The sequence below is a fragment of the Carica papaya genome, chromosome 2, assembly GCF_054855325.1.
Source record: "Carica papaya isolate Zhongbai chromosome 2, ASM5485532v1, whole genome shotgun sequence".
Classification (NCBI taxonomy): Eukaryota; Viridiplantae; Streptophyta; class Magnoliopsida; order Brassicales; family Caricaceae; genus Carica; species Carica papaya.
Genome location: NC_142310.1, coordinates 2,442,145 through 2,463,145, shown reverse-complemented (window position 1 = coordinate 2,463,145; position 21,001 = coordinate 2,442,145). Strand labels below are relative to the sequence as shown.

The following is a 21,001-nucleotide window of genomic DNA, read 5'->3' as shown; positions in this document are numbered from 1 at the left end:
CGTTGACAATTCAACATATATGTATAATATCATATTATAAATAGATAGTGGGATCTTCTTTAAAAAACGTTGCTCGACTCTCCATGTAACCTAAACCTAGGAGTGAAATAAACATCATGAACTCGGATGAAATCATATAACTATGTGTATATACATATATAGTTATAATGATATACGTGTGGTTAAGATTCATATATTAACGTCTAATCAGGTAGCTTTTTAGGTTGTGAGGATGGTGGTAATTATAAAGTAGAGTTAATGGAAAGAAAAGTGTAAATGGTGAACTTTGCGTGGAGATGAAGGTTAATTAATGTCAATTCAATTACTCTCCATTAAAGAGCTTTAACTTTGTTGATGTGAAATAGAATTTTGAACTTTGACAAAATTAGGTCTTTTTTTTTTTTTTTGAAATATAAATTTTTGTATCATATAAAATTTATATATCTATCAAGTAACAGCTATAATTATTATAATATTACGAAAATATTTATTTAAGTAATCGATATACATTTAAATTTATATTTTTTTATAGAGAAAAAAATATATTTATCAATTATTAAAAGACTCTCGTTTAAATTTTTAGAAAAAAATGATTTTTTTTAAAGCATTAATTAGGGTTTGGGATGTTGGGGGAGACAAAAGACATGGTGATGAGAAAAATAGATATGGAAGATTGGAAAAAATATAATAAGTGAAGAGAAAAATGCAAAGAGAAGAACAAAGGAAAAAATAAAGGAGGAAAACAATGGAAGAAAATGCTGAGAGGGAGGAGATGATGATGTGGAAAAGAAGAAGAGATGAAAGTGGGATAAAGGGAGGACAGTGTTTGGATGCTAGGGAGTGGGTGACAGACAGTGGGTCACATGAATTCACATATACATATACTTATATAGATGTACATAGTATATATATATATATATGTGTAAATCAGTGTTCCTTTTTATTTTTATAAAAGAAGGAAGAAAAAGAAAAAAGTACTGGAGGGAAAAGGTGAGAGAAATGTTTGGTTGATTGGTAACGTCTCCTTCACGAGAATGACCATTTCCAACCCTCCTTGTTTTCTTCCACTCTTCCATCTCTTTGTCTTCTTCTCTTCTTGGAATGTGTGTTCCATATTCTCTCTCTCTCTCTCTCTCTCTCTCTACTCTACAAAACACTGTCACTGTAAATATTTATAATTCAGATAGATATATATATATGTTTGTGGGTATTATTGAATTATTTGTGTAGTTTATTAAGCTCTAAGTAAATTTTGTTTCGGATAATGATCTCATTATATAAACCAGACATTGATTCACTTCATTACCATTCTCTTTTACACTCCAAACTCAACCAAATTCACAAGCACCCTCTATCTCACTCTGTGTAAAAATAAGAAAATATATATGTATATGTATATAGCTCAAAAAAAGATAGATACCCTTTATTCCTCTTCTCAATCTCTCATGAAAATTCAACTTGATCATCATCATAATCATATATAATTCTACTTTATACACCACTCCAAAATAGTAATAGTAGTAATAATAACACAAGTACCAAAACATGGGGAAAGGGAATACTTTTTTTCTGAATATTGTTAATTAGTTTTTACCCTCGTTTTGAAACTTCTTTTTTTTTTTTTTTGCCAATAATGATAATAATATGATCATCAATTGAAATGTTGTTGCTCAAGCCATGGCCAAAATCCAGACTGATCATCAATGGTGCAGAACATGTTGGTGAGACTCTCCTCTTTCACCATCTGTTCCATCTTCTGGTGCAGATGATTATCAGGTCTTGATGATGACGATGAGTTCTGAAACAGCTGTGTCGTTGGCCTTATTGATGATGATGTAGGAAACAGAGCTCTGCTGGTAATTGGTTGATGATGATGATGATGATGATGGGTAGGCAAAGGGCTGTCAATGGCTGGCGTCCTTGAAATATCTAATTTTATATCAGAGCTGTTTTCACTTCTGTTGCTGCAAGATCCTTCTGTTTCTTTATTCAGGTTTATTGACTCAGCTGGTTCTCTGCTTTTCAGTGCCATTATCTGCACCACTCATTAAAATTCCATTCATCCATCAATCACATTTTATATATCTGTATATATGTTTGATCAAGTTCTCCATGGTGCAAAAATGGTAAGTGGGAAACTCTTTATATGTGTATATATATGAAAGAGAGATCTGGGTTTTTTTAATAAAAAAAAAATGTTCTTTCAGTAATCATTTACACCTATTAGTTAGCACCTATATATATTTATATATTAGCAATCAATCTATATTAAAAGTTTTTGACATAAATATGATGATGATATGAAAAAGGAGCCTTTTTTAAAAGGAATCATTGGCTCCAGCAAGTTAACAGAAATGAAGATTCTGAAAAACAATTATGAATGAAAAGAAGTCAAAAGACATGTAAGACCATGATCATCATCTCCAAATGCATATATGTGTGTGTGTATATATATATATGTATGTATACACTTCTGATTGTTTAGAATCAGCACGAACACATTCAAAAGTTCCAAACTTTAATCTCATCATCTGTTTAAACCCAGGAGATATATACCAAGCAAATAAGAACCAAAATGAAGAAAAACAAGAGAAGAATTTACAGATACCTCTGCATGGAGCTTTTGGTTTTGAGCTTGGAGAGCATCATTATCTGCTTTGATAGCTTCATACTGTCTCTTGAGAAGATCATAATCTTTCTCGAGCTGCTTGGTCTTCCATCGAGCTCTCCTGTTTTGAAACCAGATAGCAATCTGTCTAGGTTGCAGACCAAGAGCCCTAGCCAGCTGCATTTTTCTCTCAGGCTCAAGCTTATTACCCAACTCAAAGTTCTTCTCAAGTGTTTTCACCTGTTCCATGTTCAATCTCCTCTTCTTCTCTCCCGCCTGTGATCCATCATCAGACAACTCATCTTCCCCATTTCCCTCCTCGCACACCTCGATCCCAGAAAACGACATGGATCTCTTCCCTAAAAACGACGCCACCCCTGCACCAAACAAAACCATATTAACCCAAGAACCAGAAAGAGAGAGTGCGTGTGTGTGTGAGTGAGAGAGAGAGGGAGGGGGGAAAAGGGTTTGATTACCATGAAAGTCTTGGGAAGTGCAGGAGGTGAGAAGAGTGTGGAGAGGGGGTTGATGGTGATCTTGATGATCAGGAGGAGGGGTTTGATGCATGAAATTTGTTGGGAAGAAGGCCATCCCATTGCAAGACATAAGAGAGGTCTGGTTGGTTTTGATTTGTTGGATGATTTTAAAAAAGGCGATGATGAGTAGACGATAATCTCACTGCAGCCATGTTAGATGATGAGAAGGATCTTGCAGGGGGTGGAGTGATCAGAGGTGACAGAATTTGGAGTGGGAAAAGGAAAGGAGAGAGAGAGGTGGTAGTACATGAGATATATATGATATGATATATATGATTGTTTAGATATAAAATAAAAAAATTTAAAGAGAGAAAATCAGAGTTTTTCTTCAATTGGAAGGAGATGGATACAATGGTGCAATTAATAGCTTATATACCTTAACAACTCCTAGAAAGAGATTGATTTCCTTTTATATTTTGAAAGAGAAAAAAAAAAAAAAAAAAAGGAAAAAGAGAAAAGAAGAGCTGTGGGGTGTGGGGTAGAGAGAGAGAGAGAGAGAGAGAGAGAGAGAGTATATGTATACATATATACACACACATATAATATTATATATATATATATGAAATGACATTGATTGTAGTTTAGTTACTAACTAGTTCTAGCTAGTTCAGCTTCTATTTACATGATGAAGAATTTTTCTCTTTTATTTTATTTTTCTTCTTGCTGCTGTGATTTTCAACGTGACATCTGGTAGTGGAGGATAATTTCAACTTCTCATCTATGTCTAATTCTCTATTATTTTTTTAGCATTGTTATATATATATATATATTATTTATTGTGTAAATCCAAGAATATGAAAGGAAAAGTGAACTGTCAAAGATTCCAGTTATGACACACTGAAATTAATTAATCAATTTGAAGGAATTAAATCCTATAAACTAAAAAATTCATGTCATATATAACACTATTTATCTATATATTAATTATGATAGCTGTAATAAAATACATATATATATATATATATATACATACATACATTGGTGTCATTTTCTTTGATGGGTGTTAATCTTCCAAGTTGAGAGACATGTAGTGGTGTTTTCTCAATAAAGACAGTTGGCTTTAAACACAATATATATATATATATATATATATATGTATATAAGAATTTTTAGAATGGATGGGAAAGCAATTAAACAACTTTTTTTTTTGTTTGTTTTTTTTTTTCAAGTAGCTTATAACAGTGATTCCCATTTGTGTTAAAGAAGCTGAGAATGGAGTGACTTCAATTTCCTCCATGTACATATTTATTAGTTGATCATCAGTTGCTTGATGTTGTAATTTATGATATGTATATACAAGTGGGTGTACGTATAGATGTATGTAAGTGATAAAGGTAAAAACTGTAAGAAGAGAGAGAGAGAGAAGAGAGAGAGAGAGGAATCTAGGGTGGTGAGGATGGGTCCAAGGAAGGGGGGGCAGGGTTTGCTACCTAACCCACCAACAGGTATCGTGCAGGAGGACTAACCTCTTTTCCCATTCATTATCTTTTCTTTCCCTCTCTGCATTGGAATTTGCTTCTTCCTCATTGGTTTCTGTAGCCAGAATAGTATCTCCTGTACACGTATATTTTGCTGTTAGTACGTATACACTAATTTGTAACATCAAATTTTTTTTTTTTTTTTAATGATCTGAATTAAACTCATAAACTCTGGTAAAACGAGAAAAAAAAATTCTTATGAAACGAGAAAAAATACTGATTTATCCCGGAGAAAAAAGAAGTAAAAGTAGTGGGGGTAAACATATGAAAAGCCCAACCACAACTCCTGTTGTTTACAACCCCACAAGAGCTGGTCTTTTTTGTCTTTGTACCCCATCTCTCCATCTCTATCCCCACTCCCCTCCTCTCTTCTCCCACCATTTTTGTCCTTTACATACTTCTCTTTCTCTCCCTCTCTCTATTTCTCTCTCTCTCTCTCTCTATATATATATATTTATATAAAACACACAAATACACTTCTTTTATTATATAGTATATACATGTGACTATGTATATGTATACCCATATGATAATTTCACGAAAGAAGTAGAAAAAAGTACCGTAAGGAGTATAAACTCAGGAAAGTTTGCGAGAATGGCAGACATCTTTAGTTAAAAACTTTTTGGAGGCTGATTAGACATACAGAAGCATTTATATTTATTACATTGTTTTCAAAGCCTATATATATATATATATATGTGTGTGTGTATCTTTTTATAGCTGATACCGCTACACCTTTTGAAAACTTTACATTCATTTGATTTCGGGTGTTGTTTGTTATTAATTCATTTTTAAAAAAATTTCTAATTAAGTTTTCTATTTTCCGTTAAATTTTTTTTGGTGTTATATAGGAAAGCTATATAAAAGTCAAATATGTAGTTTTCGTTAGGTCACTATATGTCTGCTGTCACATCTGGATATTATAAGTAGCTATATATACATACACAGAGACTAGAGTGTTCTATGATCCATCCCTTTGATTGTTTTCCAAGTCTCTCTTGTATTGCACAACACTCTACACTTACTCATATATATATATATATATATATTTTTACATGCATGCTGGCAATATTCCTATTGCCACCTTTTCTTTTTTCCTTCTGGCTTCAAGAAATTTCTTTATACAATTACCAAGAGGTAAGTATATAATTATAAATATCTAGCATCATAACCTACCCTCAATTTAGAAGAGTACGTTTCATCCTTGGCATTTCTAAGTTAATATAAAGTTACAATTTTTACATGTTTTTTTTTATTATATAGAAATAACTTGTTTATGTGTATTTTATAACTTTTTAAATGAATATATTTATTTAAAAATTGAGGAATTTTACGGTGTCGTATACACTCCATTTTTAAAACCGTAAAAATTTGTAGTAAATTTTTTATGTTGTGATTTTCATGTTCTAAAAAAAGATAGATATACATATTTTCAGAAGGTAAATTATTGCAAATGACAATTACAAATTAGACTACGAAACAACTTGGTATTCTTCCTAAGGCCTAATTGACTTAAGACCAAATTAGGAAGGTGTATAATACATTTTATGTTCAGTAAAACACTCTAATTTCTAGTTGGTTTAAGTAAAATTTAAAAATAGATTTTGAAAAAATTGACAAAGTTGGACCATTCATATAGTTTAGGTGAATAAGTTATAATATATGATATAAGTAAGTAAAAAATTCGAGTTTATTTTAATAAATACAAAATTAATATGATTTTTGGTAGGATTGAGCATTCGGCCGATTCGGTTAATAACTGAATAAATTGAAAGTAAATTAATAAAATATATTAATTAATTATGTGTATCATATAGTAAATGGGTATATATATATAATTATTAATTTCATAAAACTAGTATATATAGTTATTAATGTAATATCAATATAATTATTAATTAAAAAAAAACTAAAAACATTAGTCGATGTTTTGGTCGGTTCATTTTTTAAAATTTAGAACCAAATCTAAATCGATTAAGATGTTGATTTTTCAATTTTTAACCGATTTACCAAAAAAAAAAAAAAAGAACCTCAATAAATTGAAATGATATCCTTAATCAGTCTAATTTTTTTATGTTTTCGGTTGATTTTTGTTCACTTCCAACTTTAAATGATAGTTAAACATATTTAGAATATTTTCTCGTGCATAATTTTCTCGCAAGCTAGGTTGGTATGATGAATCATACTAAAATGGGAGGGATGAGCGGATATAGGCATATGAGCATGTTACGTGCTAACCTGCACCAACCATTCTGGATAAAGCAATTAAAAATTTGTAATTAACAGGATATGAATCAGATATAGATAAAAAATTATAAAGTCGAAATGGATATAAGATGAATATAAATTTAATGATATACTCGTCTCGATATCAACCTACACCATCCCCCTATATATATAGGATAATTCTTTTTAATTTTTATTTTTTTTAAATTAATCAAATTTCTATTACTAAATATTTAATGTTATATATGTAATATTATTTTACATTTATTATTAAGTAGATTATATTTAAATATTTACAATTTCCTTTAATTTTTTTTTTAAAAAGTAAATGAGATAGATGACGGGTGAAAAATTCTGCCCATAGAGACAATTATAGGTGAATAATCTCTTATCTCCTTCAAATATAATGCATGTATAAAATTTATATATTTTTATTAGTGAGACAAGTATAAGAATGGATATAACCACATCTCGTGCTCATCTCTATGGGTGAGTGATTATTGCAGAGATGGTAAAGATGGAGAATCAATACACCTCTCACTAGACTAATAGAGAATTAGAGACATAAAAGGTAGGGCAATGGTTGATGATGCAGCCGACTTACTTTTATTACTTTAAACACCTAGACTAAAATGGGATGAATAAGGGATTGTTGCAAGGATCTTACGAATAAGGGATTAATACTCGTTTCACTAGATTAATAGGGAATTAGGGACATTAAGATCTAGGCGAGCAGTGAGGATACAACCAAGGGTAAGAGTTGATATGTGTTAAATAGGAAAAAAAGTTTATGGTTTAAAGATTGGGCTGAGGGGTATATATGTCCTTGAGGTGTCGAAATGGAACAATGGTAACAAATCAAGCTTAAAAGTGACAAGTATGAACCATCTTTAGTTGTAAAATATTTTCTTCAATTTTGAATCGTATACTTTTCACTTGAATTTATCACTTACGAGGGACTAATTAATATCTTATCACCACATGCTAACTAACGTAAACATCTTTTTCTTATTAATAGAGTACTACAATATTACTCGTAAAATAAAAAATAAATAAATTACCTCAAAAATTTAAGTTGATAAAAAGAGAATCAATTGATTATTTATACTCTAATAATTATTTAGTTAAAAAGCTAAACAATGTTCCAGTTTGGACAAGACAATTACTTCGTTTATTTACATAGTGTTGACATATAAGCCGCTTCAAAGCTTATTACCCTCTTTCATATAATGTTTGTATGTTTTGTGCTCCATGAGGTGCTATAGGTCTAATTGGGTTTGCAAAACACATACTGAAAAGCCTCACACTTTACAAACCATATGTCATGTTTGTCCAATAAAACTTCTAAAGGTATGGAATGCAAGGAGATATTGTCATACCCTTTAATAAAAAAAATAAAAAGATATGATAAAACATACATACGTGCAATTCAACTCTCAATTTTAAATATAAACTTATGAGAGATTCAAGAGTAAAATTCAACCCCAAAGTTTTTAGTTGAAGCTAAGGCGCTTTTACATGGCCAAGTTGCATATAAACTACATGCATTTAAAATAATAATTTTATACTCTTTACATGAGCGAAGAGATATCTAATACGAACATCTTGATGAGTTTAATAAAGTTCTGATGAATTTGAAAAACATTAAATGTGAAGGTAGTGAAAAAGATTAAAAAATAATTTTTTGTATTTAGCACCTTAATTTTATAGTAATTTTCTTATTATCATATTATCTGATAGAAATTTTATCTCTATGGAGAATATCAACGCTTCCCTTCATTAAAGATTTTTGACATTTTTTTGAATTCTCGATTCTCTTATTTTGTCTGATTAATGCTTAATTAAAGTCTCAAAATGATAATTATTTGATACCTCATAATGAATGATTGTTGAGTTTATCTTTCTTTTGAAATTGTTGCACGATATATTTTATTTTGACTTTATGAATTGATTTGCAAAATATGCTCCTCAGCCATGATAAGTTCAAAATAAGGACACTGTTTTTTTGTGCGTGTTACATATCTGTACATAGATACGCATACACATTAATACACATACGTATATTTCACTTAGATATAAATGCAAGCATAATTCCTAATTTCTTAGGAAGAGAATTTTAGATTTGTCAATCATGATATTCACATCCGAAACCATGTGCTATTCTAATTCAACCCTTGTACTAACCTTTCACACTTTTCCAAATAAACTTGAGGTTTGGAAAATGAGAGTTACTAAATAGATGGAAGAAAATAAGGTTTGAGAATCAATTTCATATTCCACCATGATTTTGTCCCTCAATCCACCAAAAGACCATAATGAAACATCAATACACGAACGAAAATTTTTTACACAAATGGGAGAAGCTACGTTCAAGAATTAAATTCGCCTCCAATCTATACATATACCATATTTTTAACCTGCATATACACACACACACACATATATATATATATATATATATATTACTAGCTCGTCAGCTACTACTAGTAAAGGGTGCAATTTGATTTGTGGGGGGCTTTGAGAAGTATATATATAAGATGAGATGGTGAAGTTATTGTATATTCATGAATCTTAATTGTACTTTCAACTTTCCACTTTAAAGAGTAAAAAGAGAGAGAATCTACGACCATCTGTAGAGAGGAAAACAAACACTAGTTAGCTAGGTTAGCAAGCCAAGAATTACCAAGAGTTTCACTATTGAATTTGCAATCTATACATACATTTATATATATACATGTGTATTTGTTTGTGTATATATATATATATATATGTTCAGAAGAAGTTCGGTTCATAGGATGGAGCAATTAATAAAGCATACAGGGGAGGGCCCATTGAAAGAATTCAGGTATCCAACACACCTGGCCCCAAAACATGCATGGCTAACTCACCCACCCACGTACATAATACATTCTTAGCCAGATGATGTAATGGGTTGCCCGTTTTCTTATGCTGATGACATATATTATATTCAATGTTAGATTTCAAGGCATGCCATGATTCTATCTTCCCATGCACTTCCACCCTCACCAATCTAACCTATAGATATATATACACACACACACATATATGTACCAACTTTATGTTAATAACATTTATCCCACAAACTCTTATATTAATTCTTCTCAATCTCCTTCTCTCCCATATCACGGTATGTGTACATGCAATTGGGCATACACATACATAGAAGTAGGTAATATATGTGTATGTGTGTGTGTGTGTGTATAAGGTGAAGGGTATTGGAATTAAAGAGATGAGTGCATGCATGGGATGGGGAGAGGGAGAGGGAGTTATGAAAATATAAGTGGGAAATGGGAGTTTTGATGGGCATGTATCTGCAGGAAATGATTATACACCGGGGATGTATCTACAAGCCCATGCGGGCCCCATCAATCTGCTTATCATCATCATCATCATCATCATCATATCATCATCATGATCTGTGTAGACCCAAGCAATTTAAATATTTTAAGAATCAAATTAAATATTATTTTGGAGGGGGGGCGGAGGAGAAAGGCGAAGGGACAAGCAAAGGCTGAGACACTGAGACCACCACACGAGTTTATTAGTTGGAAGCTGAAGGGTTTGCCATTGGAATGGGGTGGAAATCCATGTTACTTGAAATCTGTTACATACATATAGAAATATATATATATATATATATTATTAAAAATAATAATTTATAAATTTTAAACTCTTTATCTTCTCAAAAAAGTTAAATTAAATATAAATTATTCATGCGTTATGTTTAATTATAATTCGTATATTAAATTTAATTATAGTTCACATATTGGAGTAATTATAACTTGTGTATTAGAAATTTAAAAATTGTATTAGAATTTATATATATATTCATGTATTCGAAGATTTATAGTAATAAACACAATTTTAAAAAAATTAAATCTTTATATTAGTTTTTTTTCTCGTTCTTTCTCTAATTTTTAATAAAATTTACCTAAAATTATCTTATTTTTTTAAATTTTCCCCCACATATATATCGTATGTCCTCGTTATCTATATCTAAATATATATATATATATATATTGTGTATGTATATTTTGGGAATTAAGAAACAAAAAAGAAGTTTAAGATAAGGAGAGACTGAATTAAGGCTTGATATCCACATCCCACATTGCTTGAGGTGAGCACAGCTTAGACTGATCCCATGTGCCCTCTTCTCATGCTAGAAGTCATTCTCTCTTCTTCTTCTTCTTCTTTTAAATATAAATATTTATTATTCATATTTAAAAATAATATATATGTGTGTATATATATATATATATATATATGTATATGGGGGGATGACTATGATGTATGAACAACCGGTTGAGTTATGTTTTGTTAATGAAAAATTTGAGCTCGTGGGTTTGTCAAGGGCGGTGGGCCTCCAAATTAACCCAACTCCTCTTTGGATTCGCCTTCTTTTACCCACGCTTTGTTCTCCTCATCCTCATCATCATCATCATCATCATCACAAACTATATATTTATATATTTTTATAAACCAAAAAAAAAAATGGAATTTCAAACTATAAATCACAACATATATATGTATATATATAATGTATTTAAATTGCAGTGGGTAAGTTCAAAATTGAAATCACAAATCACAAGTTGGCGTAGTGTCTATTTTCCCAAAAAAGAATAAACGGGTCCAATATACATATACATATATATATATATATATGTTAAACAAATTTAGTATTATCCTTTATTAGAATTTTAATTAATTTAAATTATGTATTCCATAAAAAAAATTAATAAGTGATAAATTTTGTCTATAAAAATTTTATTTAATATTTATAAAAATAATAAGTGATGAATTTTATCTATATGAATTATTCATATCATTTAAAATTATGATAAATTTTTATTTGTATTAATTTTTTTTTTTTGGTTATAATTTGTTTATTTAAAAATTAGTCAATTAGCTAAAAAAAATTTGTTTATTTTCTATTTTTCTTTGAGTTTATTTTTGTCCCAACAATATATACATACATATATATATATATATATGTATATGTACTGTCAATTTTAAGTGACGACTTTCTCTCTCTCTCTGCTTTTTCCACCAATTACGTTTGAAATATGTGGTGGTGGCAAATTTGTTTCTCTTCTTCTTCTTCTTCTTCATCTTCTTCTTCCAAACTTCAACTTGAGCGTTGTGTAAATCAATCGGGGAGGAGGGGGGGAGCATGTCAACCCTTTCTGGTATCACTTTTAGATTACACCCAACCCCACCATGGCCCCTGCCAACCATCCATCATACATGCATCTTCCACCATCTTTATTAACCTATTCAATCCAATCAACTTTACAACCTACTTATAAATGTCCTACCAATTTCATATCACATATATTTTAAAATATAAAAGAAATTCTGCCCTTTATTTATTTCAAACAAATCTAGAAATTACGCAAAACGTACTTACAAATTCATCATTAATTTAATCAGAAAAATATGTAAATTAAATTACAGATAATATTGAATGTAAGAAAAGCAAAAACCACCGAGTAGATTTGAAAGAGGCTGTCGGAATACAGGATCAATCCATATGGCAACTGTTAAATGTTTCACTTCATACATGGGTATGATAAGAATCAGATGATCCACAAGCAATAATTGTTACAAAGCTATGAGAATAATATATCCCGTATAACTTCAAGTGAAAAACTCAAATCTTCTAAAAAATTGTAGAGCTAGCAATTATACTCGGTCATTCTTTACGCCTTCCAATATAATGCATGTTACACTCTAAACTAGCTACAGATGCCCACAAGTGGGGAAAAAATTAATGAATTGAATATGTAATGCATAGAGCTTTTGATATGAAATATTTGTATGCATATGAATAGCGCCACTCTCCGAAGGTGTATTGCCCAGGCATTTCACGGGGATACCGACCACCTTATACAACATGCTTCTTGCCGTAATGACAAGTTGTTTGCCTTTAACCAAAGTGAAAGCCAGATGACTTGAATGAACCGCTGGAAAGAGTTGGCAGCTTGAGGATTGCAATAATGCCAGCTGCGAGGGCACAGAAGGCTGCCAAAACAAATGCAGGAATATTTCCACCACCAAATAGAGCATCCCATGGACCCGCACCAAGAGACACAATCATCTAAACAAAAAAACACATGAATGAAATCAGCTTTAACTGAAAAAACATCCTATAAGCAAGCAGACCATCTTTCACCAGGGAGAGAAAAAGAAACGGTAGAATAATCTATTTAATTTTCCTTCCTCGTCAATGATGCTTCTACTTCTGATGCGCACCAGTAAGATATGACAAGGGTCATAAGAATATAGAAGCAGGAGAATTCCTGATCTTTTTGCAGGCAAAACTGTGATTAGGAGGGGGGAGAAGAAAAAACAGAACAGGTTCTTGGGGATATTATGCAAAACTAATAACCAGTTAAAAATAATGACCTGAAAGGAAGTCTTTTCCAATCAAGGGCACAAAATGGGTCTATGGCCCTGGTATCCAGAAAATTAACATGAAAAATTTGAGCCTTTGTTTATTCCAGAATCAGTAAAAGATTATGAACATGGGGATCTATTCAATTGTCTAGCATATACAATTCCAATTATGTCAACAAATGAACTAAAAATGAACTAAGCATGTATAACTAAACAGCTCGACTGTTCTATGAGGGGAATTTGAAAGGATTGATAGATGTGTTTATTAAGTGCAAGGCCTTCATTCAAACAAGGAAACATTAGAAAATTTGCATACCAGATACTTATGAAAATGCTAAATATACATACTTGTGGAATAACTATTGCAAGATTCAGAACTCCTATAGCCAATCCTGCAATGTCATAAAGTCACTCCAATCAATTTGCCAAAACCATGTAATGTACAAAGAATTGTTGGATAAAAAATGTTTGGTACCAACCTTGGCCACCACCTGAATCAGCCGTGACCTCTGCCGTGACAGAAAAGGGTACACTATAAGTAATCTGTACAAACGAAACAGAAAACAGTTAAAGCAAAATGGCTTCTTATCTGAATTGATACAGATTAACACAGATTCATTGAAGAAAAACTGATACATACAGAGAGAGGAAAGCCAAGAAGAGCAAATAAAACCAAGGAAGCGATCTTTATTACTCCATTCCCTCCAATTACATGTTCAATCCCTTTGGAATATTCTTCCACAGATATCAAACTAATTACAGCCGTGCTCGCCATGCAGGCAAAGACAATGAAATTGCTAATTGCCCAAACAACTCTGGCACCCAGCCGCTGACACATTGGTTCAATGAAGAATGAACTAATGCCAAGAACAACCTACAAGACATGATGAAAACAAAATTAACATGTGGGAAGATTTTAAAAAAAATTATTCAAAAGAAAGGAATACTTCACAAATTTTCATTGTCCTGATTTTAGTTTGAATTAAGTGTAACAGATTTCTAGATAAGCTTAAACTATTAATGGCCAAACTGATTCTTACTGAATTCAATAGCAAACCAAATGCACCTTCTCGAACACCTTGATCATACAGTTTCACTTCTGAAGAATTGCCTTTTGGATCACCATGATAAACTTCTCTTCCCATCCAATCCGTATCAAAAAGAAAGAAGGGGAACCAGGACAGCTGCATGTAAAATCATGGTCCCAAATGAAAACAGGAGAAATACAAAGTGAAAAAGAAAAGTTAAAAGAAGCTCCCAGTTGGAACCATTCTCCAGAGAATTTAATAACAGGTGTATAAGCAAAAACAATCATCAGCCACTTCAAAGGCACCATGGAATTTTTGTAACAAATTGCTAATGCACAACGATTCAAGCACTTACCCAGCTAAAAGCCATAACAATTAACACTGGATGCATAGCCGGTGGTAAATGCCTTAAACTGGTCAAGAAATTGACAATTACAGCTCCAGGTCCATCATTGAAATCTCCATTTTGACCTTCAATTGTTGAGTTGACCTGCCTTAGACTTATATCTTGTTCATAGTTGCTCCCAGGATTGTTTCCATTAGCACTGGCATCAACTTGCATACCATGTGTAGATTTTGAAATATCTACACTATTTTTTGGACAATCATCTAACAACGGAGCAGAATCTGATAAATTTTTTGAGAGATTTGCAGATAGCGGAACCTCATCCGCAAAATATATAGTCACAAGAGTACATAAAGTGAGGAATACCTGGAAAAGCACCAATTACATTTACACAAATTAGAAAAGGATCTACCCATCAACAGAAAATGGCAATAATCAGAACTCTCAATTGAACAAAGAGACAAATGTGAAACATCTTAATCCTTTTACAAAAAGATGGAGTACCTCAGGCTAAAGACAGATTTTAATCCTCTCCAATTGTATATTCAATCGGAGCATCCAATTTATAGCTGAATTGACATTCATGGGTTATTAAATTCCTATCAAAATGTTTTTATTCTACCATCTCAACATCTAATTCCTCTTCAAAAAATAATTTTATTTAAGATTTTATCAGTCATAAATTTGACTTAGCAAAACAACCACCATTTCTAAAAATTTTAAAAACCATGGATACCAATCAAACTATGAATCAGATTTTCCAATTGTATATATAACTGGTGAGGATGGTGAATTAGCATTTAATGGTTATATGAATAGAGAAATTGTTGAGTATCATTAAAATATATATATTTTTGTACATGGGCTGGCACCCCCTTTTGGTACCTTGTCAATACACACTTCACACTTTTTATCTCAAATATATATATATATATGTATATACATCTTACATAGAAAAATGTCAAAGTATCTTTTCAATATGCTATGCTAGCTTCCTTGATTAAATTCCACAAAAGAAAGGGCATTAATCAAAAGTTCCACTTGAAAAATCAACTGAATGAAATAAAGAGATACTCAAACAGGGAAGAAAACAGAAAGCAGGTCTAGAGCCATGAAGAGGCCAGTACATGACCATTTGGCTAGAGCCCTAGTAAATGAAAATGATGTCTTTAATCAGTCACCAGGGGACCACATAAGTACTATCAAGTAAACTATGAACCAAAAGGTCTCCCGATCTCCATCCCTCACCAAAGATATCAAGAGAACTAACATAGTTCTAGTCATCTTAGCAGAAAGTATGGGTTAACAACAAGAAATTGAACATGATGGCAACAAACTTATGGATAGAAAATTCTAAAAGTAGCAGGTGGACAGTATAAACAGCATGGACATGATTTCCGGTTCAATTATAGCAAAAACAACCAGACGTAAGTGATGTTTACTTTCCAAGAAATAAATCATAAAGAACCCTTAATATTCCACAATATTGAACACAGTGTCATGTGATTGAAAACTAATGTACTACTTACCCTCAATGGAGTCTTATTATAGACACTAGAAAGATCCATGCAAGCACAAAAGTATGAAATTTCAATTTACTTGTTTTGATTAAAGAAAACTAATGGACATTACCCACCACTGCAACAAGAAATGCTGCCTTAAGGTTGCCACAGGCTTCACAGCAAGCTCTACTCTTCAGGAACGGAAACCATCTATTTCAGAAACAAGTTTGAGACAAATCAATCACCAAAAATTCTAACCACAGGCACATGTACCCAAGAAACACCATATTATGAGAAAAGCACGAGTTCCACCTGTGCCAATTTCCATTAGCACCAGCAGAAAATCCTAGAATGTTTCCAGCAGCCATCCATGAGCAGAATATAGCATTTGCCGCATTGCGTTGATCAGAACCTAAGAAATAGTCATACGCATCTTGTCATTCTTTTATAAATATGCATACAGTTTTTGAAATCCATAATTAAGTGAAATAAGAAGACATTTGACCTGGTCCAAATAGAAATTTGATGGGAGAAAGAAGGGGTGCTCACCTGATAGATCAGCTAGAAGCGCGCGAGCTGGTCCCTGAAAAAAGTATAAGCTTCATAACTGCTAATAAAAAGATATGGTGGTCAACAGCACTGGTCTAATGCAGTCACAACAGAATGGATATTTTTACCTGCACTGTATTATTTGCAAGATCCAGCATCCAGAAGCCAATGACAAAAATAAAAGCTGCCCTAGTACGAGTACCTTTGAAAGTGCTGCATTTAGATATTAAAGTATATCAATTTGAATCTGAAACATTCAATGAAAGGAAATCAGGCGAGGTTAGAGAGAGGATAACAGAAACCTGCAATGCTCCTTTGTATCTCCCAATAGATATCCAATGTCTGCAGAAAACCCGATTATTATCACCTAAATTGCAAGACTTTGTTTAGCCAGTATAAACACTATGCAGAGCATATTTCAAATGAAAAGTTAAGTTCACTCATGCTTACAGAAAGTGAGATCATCAGAGACCCTGCAAGAATAAATGGTCGTCTCCTTCCATACTTTGAAGAGCATTTATCACTCCAAATACCAACACAAGGTTGTACCTAAAATCCAAAAAGCAATTAGATCAGGCTAATTTAACATAAATCACGCAGATGATATGCGGGTCAAACATTTTTTTTATAATCAGCCATATACTTTGCCATCACATGAATAACCAAGAGAATAGCCATTTTGGATATGATATATGAAAAAATTATGAATCAGGTGCAATCAACAACTTCACATTTCATTATTTCCTTCAAATTTCCATTAAAGAAAAAGGGAAAGATTAACAAACCATCTTCAGTTAATACTCAAAACACATTCAACTCAAGTTGCCATATACAATCATAATCTCGTAGACAGAATGAGATGTGGTGTAATTAAATGAACAAATTTTAAAATGATCCGTACTGATTAATATGGAAAAAGATGGAAGTGCTTTTATTTTAATGAACTCCTGAAAGTGTTAATAATTTGTGTATTAACTAACTATGAAGTATAAATACTTCACCATATTATACACCACTTATCCTCACAATAAAGTAAAAGACAAAAGTCAGACTTCTTGCAGAGAAGTTGCTTAATGCCTTTTGAGATGCATATACTGATATTTTTTTCCCAATATGAAGCATTTGGTTGATTATTGACGAAGAAGACAAAACCATCAAGCTACTTCAGGATTTGGTTTCACAAAAATAACAAAATACTTATTTGTATTTACTAAATAACATATTTTAGCATGTCCGAGATTTTCAAAACATGGCATCAGACAAATATTTACAAATAAATGAAGCGAAGCCAGATCTTAATCCGAGGTAAAATAAGGGGGAAAAAGGGAGTGATTACTAAATCATACAAGATACAAAGAGCAAGAATCATATACGTTTTATCCAAAATTAGATTGCAGAATAAAATATTTGACATATAAACTCAGCCCTGACAACAACAAATCTAATAGCCAACTCAACTGTAACTCACCTCTTTAACAACACAAAACATCTCGTTCATAATGAAGTTAATTAAATTAGTTTACATCGAATGCAATTAAATAATACAAGAAAGTTACAAACTACATGCACATTTGAAATCAAGATTCAGAAAGGAGGGCGAATAATGTGGTAAACTGCTATAGTTGTAGCAGGAGCATAAGCATAAATAAATTTTTTGAAGAAACAACATCAAGTACAGAACTCTAAGGCCTTGAGGTTTGTTGTACCAGTCACCCCACTCTCACGAGCTGCTTGACATGCTACCTTAGCAATGTAATTAATTTTGGGTATATGATGGATTGCCTTACTAACATTTTTTTTGAAAGAACATGTAATTAAATTTGTGCACGGACTGCACCCCCTTGGTGCGTCATTAATAAATTTATACTTTTTATTTTAAAAAACAATGCTGGCTTAGCAACATAACACAGTGCAGATGTTATCTTAAACGAGCATATTAAAAATCTATATTGATACTCAATAATGCTCTATCAGAATTTGATAGAGTATGACAATAAGTAATATCAAAGAAACTCTCTACAAAATTATATGCAACTCAGATAAATTAACTTGTTGCAAGTTCTAGAAAATCAAACAGCTTTTAACCTACCACAAGACCTGTAATTGGGCCACAGAGCCAAATAAATGAAGAAAAGGCATGTCCTATTCCAAGAGTCTGCATTAATCAGTCAAGTGAATCAAAGTTAGGTAACTGCTCAGAGAAGATTTTCAAAAAATAAACAAGACAAAATAAACAATAAGATTAATAATTGCATTAATCTATTCTTGCTATCATAAGGAAATAAAATTGATGAATCAACTAATTCCAACAGATATTCTCTGATAGGAGAGCAAGTTTGCTGTGTGAGAGACTCGGGTTCATAATAAAGGCATTTGAGAAATTACTATCTCTAACATCCTCTTGGTTGTTCCCCTAAAGTTTCCACCTAAAGTTTCCATTTATATTTGCATAGCACAGTGCCCATGTCTCCCGCTAAAAGGATAAGGGGCTTCTACCAATTTGATAGGGAGAATGTCCCCTTAAGGAACATTAGTTCTCAGTTATATCATTGTTTTAATACTCTTGGGAAATTCCTCGAGTTAAGCATTTGATACACTATCGCCACGGGTTTCAGGCTACACCATGAATGAAACTGCACAACCATGGAGCATCCAGTAAAAAAAGCGCATGATAATATATGTCATTACTGGTTAAAATTCATTCGTAGAATACATGAAACTACTAATTTTCCTCCCCGGCAAATCGTGAAACCACTTAAATGATGAACTCATGTTAGCCAATAAGTTCAAAAACATGACCTACATGAAATGAAATAAAGTTACCGACATTCATCGAACTTAAGCTCTTTCTCAAACAACTGTTCTATTCCTTTAATTCAGTTGCAAGGCCATGACGGTAACAGATCTCAATAATGCATATAAAACAAAACATTCACGAGCAATTAGTCGATCGCGATAGACACAAACACCGAGGGAGTGTGAGAGCGAGTGGCAGATAGAGATCAGACGATACCTGGACGTAAGGGGTCAGAAGAGAGAGCTGCAAGGCCCAGCCGAACTGAACACCGGCGGCGACCGTACAACTAAGAATGAGCATCCTCAAGCTAGATTTCTTCGACCTTAACCCAGCATGCATCGAGTCCCCATTCGGAATCGGAGGAGAAGAGGAAGAAGAAGACGTTGGAGAATTTAGATCGATCCGGTGGTGATTCTCATCAACAACGGTCGCCATTTCCAGTTCCGCCTCCTTCTTCAGGTTCCTGTACGGAACCCTAAAAGACACCGCGTCAGTCTTCGCGGCCATGACTCGGCTTCTCGCGCCTCAGTACCAATAATCCTAACAATCTTTCGTTTATAATCTGAATCACCTTCTCATTAAATCCGGCAATGGAACTGAAATGACGTAGTATTGATTAGTAGATGCGGTTTCGAGATTAGATGAGAGAATCCGAGATTTGGAGAAGATTAAGCAGGTCAATTTGAGCGGACGAGGAGAGGAGGACGAGAGTGGAGATGGGAGTCCCCGCCAAGTCTGGTACGTGGCAGCAGTATCAACTGTGCTGATTGGGTTTAGTTTGTACCGTTGATAGCGGAGGAGAGAGAATTGAATCAGAGCCGTTGAACGGTGAGAAGATCGGACGGTCAGCGGTGCTTGCTTGGTAAAGAAGGGATGATTCTTGCCGACAGCGTAATGGTGTGAGGTCAATTTCACGTAGCTCCTCCTCTTCAAGTTGTTTTTTCCACGCGGAAAAATTCAGGCGTCTGATGTACGAAGACGATATTTTTGGTATATGAATATAAATAACTTCTCTTTAACAAAAAAAAAAATATATATAAATTATAAAATAAATTTCTGGGAAGAAATGACGTCATCTGATTTTTTTGGGTCGGAAATTCTATTGCCTTACGTTGGATACTTCCCCGTCGTTTAATCGTTTTAAACTTTATTTTCTGAAAAAATATATATATATAATTATTGGATAAGTTATTAAAATATGACCAAAATATTAAATTTAAATTCGAATTAAAAAAAATAGTAATGTGACGACAATATCATTGAATTTTAAAAATTTACAAGAAATATTTAATATTTATCATATTTTTAGTTTCCATAATATATATATATATACTTTTACATTTTTATATCTTATTTACATAAATAACACTATTGGTACTTTATTTTTTTCCTAATTTACCAATATTTTGATGACATAATACTACATTGAATATATTTAGTATCATATTATAATAAAAATATATATAATTCTTTATAATATTACTATTATTATTACTATTTATTAATATTATAAT

At 32.3% G+C, this 21,001-nt stretch overlaps 2 protein-coding genes across 3 annotated transcripts; both read right to left on the bottom strand.

The window, feature by feature from the left end:
• Nucleotides 1-1,398: 1,398 nt before the first annotated feature.
• ATHB13 (Homeobox-leucine zipper protein family) lies at nt 1,399-3,484 on the bottom strand. Its single transcript, XM_022032177.2, has 3 exons — nt 3,085-3,484; nt 2,609-2,985; nt 1,399-2,035 (listed from the first exon to the last, which is right to left on the bottom strand). The coding sequence occupies exons 1-3, from the start codon at nt 3,212-3,214 to the stop codon at nt 1,652-1,654; spliced, it is 891 nt and encodes a 296-aa protein (XP_021887869.1). The 5' UTR covers nt 3,215-3,484; the 3' UTR covers nt 1,399-1,651.
• An 8,852-nt stretch (nt 3,485-12,336) lies between these two features.
• On the bottom strand, nt 12,337-20,446 carry SUT2 (sucrose transporter 2). Of its 2 annotated transcripts, none has more exons than XM_022032145.2 (14): nt 19,704-20,446; nt 18,780-18,845; nt 17,141-17,239; nt 16,993-17,057; nt 16,819-16,903; nt 16,691-16,724; nt 16,454-16,553; nt 16,276-16,351; nt 14,649-15,005; nt 14,306-14,449; nt 13,906-14,139; nt 13,745-13,808; nt 13,614-13,657; nt 12,337-12,966 (listed from the first exon to the last, which is right to left on the bottom strand). In XM_022032145.2, the coding sequence occupies exons 1-14, from the start codon at nt 19,992-19,994 to the stop codon at nt 12,796-12,798; spliced, it is 1,830 nt and encodes a 609-aa protein (XP_021887837.1). In that variant the 5' UTR covers nt 19,995-20,446; the 3' UTR covers nt 12,337-12,795. The 2 variants fall into 2 exon arrangements, with proteins under 2 accessions (XP_021887837.1, XP_021887838.1); XM_022032146.2 differs by having other exon boundaries at nt 16,993-17,032; nt 19,704-19,776.
• Between the last annotated feature and the right edge of the window lie 555 nt (nt 20,447-21,001).

Excerpts from the sequence above, each read along its gene's own strand:
- ATHB13 (XM_022032177.2), bottom strand. The coding sequence starts at position 3,214 with ATGTCTTGCAATGGGATGGCCTTCTTCCCAACAAATTTCATGCATCAA. Across the intron at positions 2,986-3,084 it reads CACTTCCCAAGACTTTCATG|GGGTGGCGTCGTTTTTAGGG; the intron begins GTAATCAAACCC and ends TGTTTGGTGCAG. Across the intron at positions 2,036-2,608 it reads ACCAAAAGCTCCATGCAGAG|ATAATGGCACTGAAAAGCAG; the intron begins GTATCTGTAAAT and ends TGAGTGGTGCAG.
- SUT2 (XM_022032145.2), bottom strand. The coding sequence starts at position 19,994 with ATGGCCGCGAAGACTGACGCGGTGTCTTTTAGGGTTCCGTACAGGAAC. Across the intron at positions 17,058-17,140 it reads CTCTGATGATCTCACTTTCT|GTGATAATAATCGGGTTTTC; the intron begins GTAAGCATGAGT and ends CTTGCAATTTAG. Across the intron at positions 14,450-14,648 it reads TTGTTATGGCTTTTAGCTGG|CTGTCCTGGTTCCCCTTCTT; the intron begins GTAAGTGCTTGA and ends TTTTACATGCAG.